Consider the following 6,948-nt stretch of genomic DNA (forward strand, 5'->3'; position numbering starts at 1 on the left):
GAACTCACACGCAGGCGACCAGAACAAAAGTCTGCTGAAACACCGACCAAATGTCACTGTCGACATCATGCATGAATTAGCATATTCATGGGCCACTCATCTGCTTTGTTCCAGCTCTTTACATCTGTTTTCTTCTGTCCTACATGCTGGGCGTACAAACTCTGTGTACTAATACAGCCTGATGCTAATACAGCTGCTCTCATTTACATACAGATGCAGCACAGAGAGTGAAACGCCTCTGTGACGTTCGTTACCACTGAGTCCTGATCCTTCATATCTTCATCTTTTAGAGAACATGTGTCAAACTCAAGGCCCGCGGGCCACCTGTGGCCCGCCATGTCATTTTATNTAAGCTTCAGATTTAGGTTTCAGATTTAGGTTTCAGATTTAAATTTCAGATTTAGGTTTCAGGTTTAAGCTTCAGATTTAAGTTTCAGATTTAAGCTTCAGATTTAGGTTTCAGATTTAAATTTCAGATTTAGGTTTCAGATTTAAGCTTCAGATTTAAGTTTCAGATTTACGTTTCAGATTTAAGCTTCAGATTTAGGTTTCAGATTTAGGTTTCAGATTTAAATTTCAGATTTAAGTTTCAGATTTAAGCTTCAGATTTAGGTTTCAGATTTAGGTTTCAGATTTAGGTTTCAGATTTAAATTTCAGATTTAGGTTTCAGATTTAAGTTTCAGATTTAGGTTTCAGATTTAAGCTTCAGATTTAAGCTTCAGATTTAAGTTTCAGATTTAAGCTTCAGATTTAAGTTTCAGATTTAAATTTCAGATTTACGTTTCAGATTTAAGCTTCAGATTTAGGTTTCAGATTTAAGTTTCAGATTTAAGTTTCATATTTAGGTTTCAGATTTAAGCTTCATGCTGGTGCGCAGAGCCGATCGGTTGGGAACGTTGCTACCCTGAACAGAGCGGACACGGTTTGGAAAGACGCTCCTTTCTTCTTGGATCCCTTCTTGGATCCGGCGGCGGCTGAATCTGCAGTGATGACAAATATCAAATAAACTGTTGATATTCCCCAAACACACGCTGCAGTTCCAGCCAGTCTTTAGCCAGAGAATAAAGGTTCTACTCTCTCAGTTAGTGGAAATGTTTCCTGTGTGTCGCGTTGTTAGCTCTAGTGAAGTTAGTATCCGTGGCATGAGGAACGTAAATGAGTGATGAACTTCGTGCCTTCGGCTCCAGAGAAGCTGGCGTACAGCATCGCCAAGGTTTTGCTGGAGGACTTCCGGTAGAGCTGGACCACGGACTCGTTGAGCGGGTCTTTGTTCTTCTCCAGCCAGCCGCTGATGTTGTAGTCCACGTTCCCGGCGTAGTGCACCAGCGTGAAGTGCGCCTCCGGCTTCCCTTTCGCCGCTTTGGGCTTCAGGAAGCAGCTGTTCTTGCCCAGATGTTGGTCGTACAGTTTGTTCTTGAAGGAAGTGTCGGATGATTTGGGGAACATGCACTCCTCTTCCAGGATGGAGAAGATTCCCATGGGCTTGGAGACAAAACCTCCCATCAGCATCACGATACAGCGGTCTGGAGGAGCGGCTGTGATTGGCTGCTACCTTCTCAATGAGCTCAATGCAGGCTGCCAGGTCCATCCCAAAGTCGATGAACTCCCATTCGATGCCCTCCTTCTTATACTCCTCCTGCTCCAGCACAAACATGTGGTGGTTGAAGAACTGCTGCAGCTTTTCGTTGGTGAAGTTTATGCACAGCTGCTCCATGCTGTTGTACTGAACACAAAGAATAAAGATTACATTTGCATCAACATTCCTGGAGACATACGAACAGATCCGAGACGCTACATCAAAGATCTCAAAGCCAGCGATGTCCAGGACGCCGATGAAATGCTGTCTGGACTGCTTGGTGTCCAGCTGCTGGTTGATGCGCAGGACCATCCACAGAAACATTTTCTCATACACCGACTTGGCCAGAGCGCCGATGGCGTTGTAGACCTGCAGACGGACAGAGACGGCTCACTGCACGTTTAATGACAGAAAAAGCTTCATTATGATAAATGAGTGAAAAAATGATGTAAAACTACTGAGAATTAAATCACAGCAGGGATGAAAAATGTTCTGGAGGTTTAGATATCATCAGTATGAATGATATTTTTAAGGCGAACTGATAATAAAACAATACAAATTTATTTTTACAAAACTTAGGAAGTTATTTTGAATGTTTAATGTGACGCTTTAAAAAAATGGTTGGTGAAAACTCGGTTACTGTAACGACGTTTGGACTGAGGTCAGGCACTCTCTGGTTTTAGTGATGATGTCACAGATTTCCTGATGTCGGCTCTTTGAGGTTCAGCCAATCAGGGCCCAGGAAACAACAGTGGTGCTCTGGGATTGGCTGCTATGCAAACGCCGTGGCGCGTCATGTAGCATTGCGGCTACATGTTTATTTTATATATGAGCTACTGAGAAATGTGCAAGCTTGTGAATTTGTGAGTTATATTCCACAGTGGAGCCATGAACAGATGTGGGTCCTGCTGGGCAGATATTCTTTTATTTCAGCCTTTATGCATCATTTTGTCCCTGATGTGAATCAGAAAATGCTCAAATGAAAACCTCTGCAGTCATTAACTGGAACTAAGACCTGATCAACATCTGAAACTGTGTTCGTGACGACAGGATGTGAAATGCTTGGCCTCATGAAACACCAGAGTTTCTCTGATACCTGCTGCACATTTTGACCTTTGGTCACGAACTCATTCCCGACCTTCACCCTAGGATAGCAGAGGTTCTTCAGGAGGTCGGCAGAGTTCAGGCCCATCAGGTAGGCAGCTTTATCAGCCTCTGCAGAGACAGAAGCGTTAGGCACGTCTCTGCATGCGGCCGGCCGCACACCGCCCATCACCGGCTCCACCTTCGGTGCCGTCCGGCTCCGCCTGCTCCTCCCGCTGCTTCTGCTTGAACTTCATGTTGCCGTAATGCATAACGGCGCCGGTCAGCTTGTAGGCGGACGCTTTCTCATCAGGCAGGAAGCCCAGGATGTCGAAGGCTTCCTGCGTTTGCAGAAATAAAAAGGTAGAAGCTGCTAACAGGGAAGAGCCGCCGGTTTCTACAGAATCCACTCACATCCGTTGCCACAAGCTCCTCGGCATCGTTGATGCTTTTCACGCTGATTTCCCCCTGACTGATGAAGGCAAAGTCATACGGGTTGGTGGTGATCAGAAGCAGATCTGCAGAATAAGAAATCCAGTTCATGTTTGACTAAATGATAAACAAAGAGGGAAATAATGAGGTTACCGATGAGTTCAGGTTTCTGGTTGCATGTGAGCTGATAGAATATGTGGTAGCTGCGCTCAGCCGACAGCTGAAACGTCACTCTGGACTTTTCCAGCAGATCTGTTAGGAAAAAGTAAAAATCATTAAAACTTTCTGCAGCATAGCAGCGAAATGAATTTAAATCCATCCTTATTTAAACTCACACGTTTCGATGTCTGCAGATGCCAGCTTCCCAGTGGCTCCGAAGTGGATCCGGATGAACTTACCCTACAAACAGAGCCAGTTATCTGCAGCCGATCCTAATCGATCATCTTATCGATCATCTTATCGAAGCGAAGCCGGCAGGCCGACTCACGAAGCGAGACGAGTTGTCGTTCCTCACGGTCTTGGCGTTCCCAAACGCTTCCAGCAGCGGGTTGGCCTGGATGATCTGATCCTCCAGAGTCCCCTGATGACCAAAACATAATAATGGAAACCAAGACATACTTAGTTTCTGCTGCAGCAATTTCCCAACAATCCAAATCACTGAAGTACAAATATTTTAATAAAAGATTTTATCTTGTCAAAGGTCCTCAGCTGGAGGCTTTGATAGCAGCGCTAACATCCTCATCAAACGTAAAGATGGGATCAAACATCCTGTGTTTAAATTTATATGAACCCCCCAGTGGGGCCCACTGGGCCCGCGCCCATGAAAACAGAAGGACAGCCGCTGAGCGCGCTCACCCTCATTTTGCTGCTGCTCTCCTTTTTCTTGTCTGTTGCCATGGCGATCGTTGCAAAGTACTGAATGACACGTTTGGTGTTGACGGTTTTCCCGGCTCCAGATTCTCCACTGAGGAAAAAATCGACTTTTAAAGTTTTTCTACCAAAAACAGAAAAACAAACAGTTTTTACTCAACTTACGTGATGAGGATGGACTGATTGACCCGATCTGCAGACAGAGGAGAGGGATGAGCCACGTGTGTGTGTGTGTGTGTGTGTGTGTGTGTGTGTGTGTGTGCGTGTGTGTGTGTGTGAGTGTGTGCGTGTGTCGATGTGTGTGTGTGTGTGTGTAAATGTGTGTGTGTGTGTGTGTGTGGGTGTGTCTGTGTGTGTGTGTGTGTGCGTGTGTCGGTGTGTGTGTGAGTGTAGGTGTGTGTAAGTGTGTGTGTGTGTGTGTGAGCGTGTGTGTGTGTGTGTGTAAGTGTGTGTGTGTGTGTGTAAGTGTGTGTGCGCGCTCACCGGTGAGCATGAACTGGTAGGCGTTGTCAGAGAGGGCGAAGATGTGCGGCGGAACCTCCATCCTCTTCTTGCCCCTGTAGGCCCGGACCACCTCCGGGTTGTAGACCGGCAGCCATTTGTACGGGTTGACGGTCACACAGAAGAGCCCAGAGTACGTCTGCACCGAAACCAAAGGTAATCTGATTACAATCTACAAATTACAGAATCACTTTCACATTTAACAAAGATCTTAAATTAAAAGCATGTTGCTGTGAATAACATTTTATCCCATTTTTGGAGATATTTACAGATTCTTACTGTGCATTTTTATTAGTTGAAGGTTTTATTTTCAAACATTTTGTGTTTCTTCAGAAATATTTTATACAGTTTTTAACTTAAATTCTTGTTTCTTGGTGTCATTTTAGCCTTTAACATGATATGATGTAATCCATATTGAGAATCGATAAAATGCAACACAATACGATACAATATAATACAATATATTAAATAACATATATGACACGATATTATGCAGGATGATATGAAATGATATCATGACATGAGACAATATAAAATGTAATATGTAAATACTATAAAGATGAACTGAATAGAAATTAATGTTGCACATAGTTACTTTAAAAAAGGCATTTTACAAAAGAAACCCACAAAGTTCATTGTATATAGAGAAACATGTGGTCCTATTATATAATTATATGGACAGATTAAAAACCAGTTAATTCTATTTCTGTCATATTTACATGTTTCTATGAGTATTTTCTAATTTTCTGTAGGTTTTAAATTTAGCAGCTTTCAGAGCTGAACAGATAATAAAGTTGCGTCTAAAACCATACCAACTTTATTTATAAAGCACTTTAAAACAACCACAGCTGATACAAAGTGCTGTACATCAAAACACAACATTTAATCACCTTTCCTCACTAACAGTTCTCCTTCCTTCAACGTTTGCAGGTAAATTTGGTTTAAACTGAGCAGGGGACGTTTCTGAAGAGTCGACGAGTTTCATGCTTACGTAGATCATCCAGGCGGCGTATCGCTCCTTCAGGTTGAACAGGACGGCTGGCTCATGCAGGTGCGTCATCATCACCATGTCCTCAATCTTATCAAACTTTGGGGGGTTCATTGGAAACACCTGGTCCTCCCTCACCGTTAACGTCTGCAGAGGAAGGTAGACCAGGTGAGAATGTGAGACCAGGTGAGAACGGTAGACCAGGTGAGAATGTGAGACCAGGTGAGAACGTGAGACCAGGTGAGAATGTGAGACCAGGTGAGAACGTGAGACCAGGTGAGAACGTTTAAAGGCCTTTTTTAATTGAAAATATTATTTTGTATGATTTATTTATTTAAACTCATTAAACACATTATATTAAAATTTTCAGCAGTTTTTGTAAATAAAAATAAAAACAACAAAAAAACACCAAATTATTTAGGGGGACTTGAGAATGTTTTAGTGGGGCTCCAGCCCCCTTAAAAAGTCCTAGTGACGCCACTGCACCAAACAAGAAGCAGCTTAAATGCAAACTTCCAGAAAACTGTAAAACAGCCGAAACCCTGAGTTCCTTTGTTTTTGAGCCATAATTACTGGAACCAACACATCTGCCTGAACTGATGATCTGTCGGACGTAAAGACTGTTTCTGGTTTCTCCGTGGTGGTTGGTATTTTAAAGCACTTTGCTACAAACGAACGCACTGATTGGTGGGATCACCTACCCCACATGTGTCAAACTCAAGGCCCGCGGGCCACATGTGGCCCCCCAGCATTTTATAGGCCGATGATTGACTTAAAATATGTTTTGAGCACGAATCGACTACAAACAACATTTCCCATAATGCATTCCGATTGTTACCAGCCAACATTACGGCTTCTCGCCACTAGAGAGCAGCAGAGTCACCTCAAGCTGCTTATTGATTTTACCAGTGAATAAAACTGAGACTTCGACAAGCTAACATCAAAACGTCCAAGAAAAGAAACATCGATTTACAAGTAAGACTGAGAATGAAGATGTGTGAGTTGGTGTCAGGGCAGCAGGTGGCGCTAGACTTTTTTTGTTATCTGTTATCTTGACAGACAACATAAAAAAATCGGTCATGTACTATTTTTATCCGTGAAATTACAATCATATTAACATCGGCTATTTAGTCGCATTTTATGCGGTTTAGTTAATATTCACCGTGAATCCAGATCCCATCACAGATTAAGCAGATAAATGTACATGTACATTTTTCTCGTAGTGACAAAAACCACTGACTGAGGCCCCAATAACTTTTAATAAATTAAATTAAGTGACTTCACTTAAATTAGCATCACTTCACCCGCTGGGGTCTGAACGCACTTCCTCCTGGTTCCCATCTGCAGAAAAATCTGCGCTAATTTGTCAGGCAGTTGGATCTGTCTGATCCAAACAGATCAACTGAACTCTGAGTGTTTTACCCTGTGAGGTCCGATGAGCTTTTACCAGGATTATTTATTTATTTATTTATTTATTTATTTATTTTTGCGTGGTTT

The 6,948-nt window shown here is 42.8% G+C and overlaps 1 protein-coding gene across 1 annotated transcript; it reads right to left on the minus strand.

Moving 5' to 3' along the window:
• Positions 1-433: 433 nt before the first annotated feature.
• On the minus strand, positions 434-5,595 carry LOC106951899 (myosin-3-like). The gene is made up of 14 exons (XM_015039682.1): positions 5,455-5,595; positions 4,446-4,602; positions 4,128-4,155; positions 3,948-4,056; positions 3,580-3,672; positions 3,428-3,491; positions 3,246-3,344; positions 3,075-3,178; positions 2,863-3,001; positions 2,674-2,792; positions 1,797-1,946; positions 1,554-1,724; positions 1,177-1,483; positions 434-981 (listed from the first exon to the last, which is right to left on the minus strand). The coding sequence occupies exons 1-14, from the start codon at positions 5,563-5,565 to the stop codon at positions 863-865; spliced, it is 1,770 nt and encodes a 589-aa protein (XP_014895168.1). The 5' UTR covers positions 5,566-5,595; the 3' UTR covers positions 434-862.
• Between the last annotated feature and the right edge of the window lie 1,353 nt (positions 5,596-6,948).

Source organism: Poecilia latipinna, unplaced genomic scaffold, assembly GCF_001443285.1.
Source record: "Poecilia latipinna isolate Pla-1442-1.1 unplaced genomic scaffold, P_latipinna-1.0 Scaffold29, whole genome shotgun sequence".
NCBI lineage: Eukaryota > Metazoa > Chordata > Actinopteri > Cyprinodontiformes > Poeciliidae > Poecilia > Poecilia latipinna.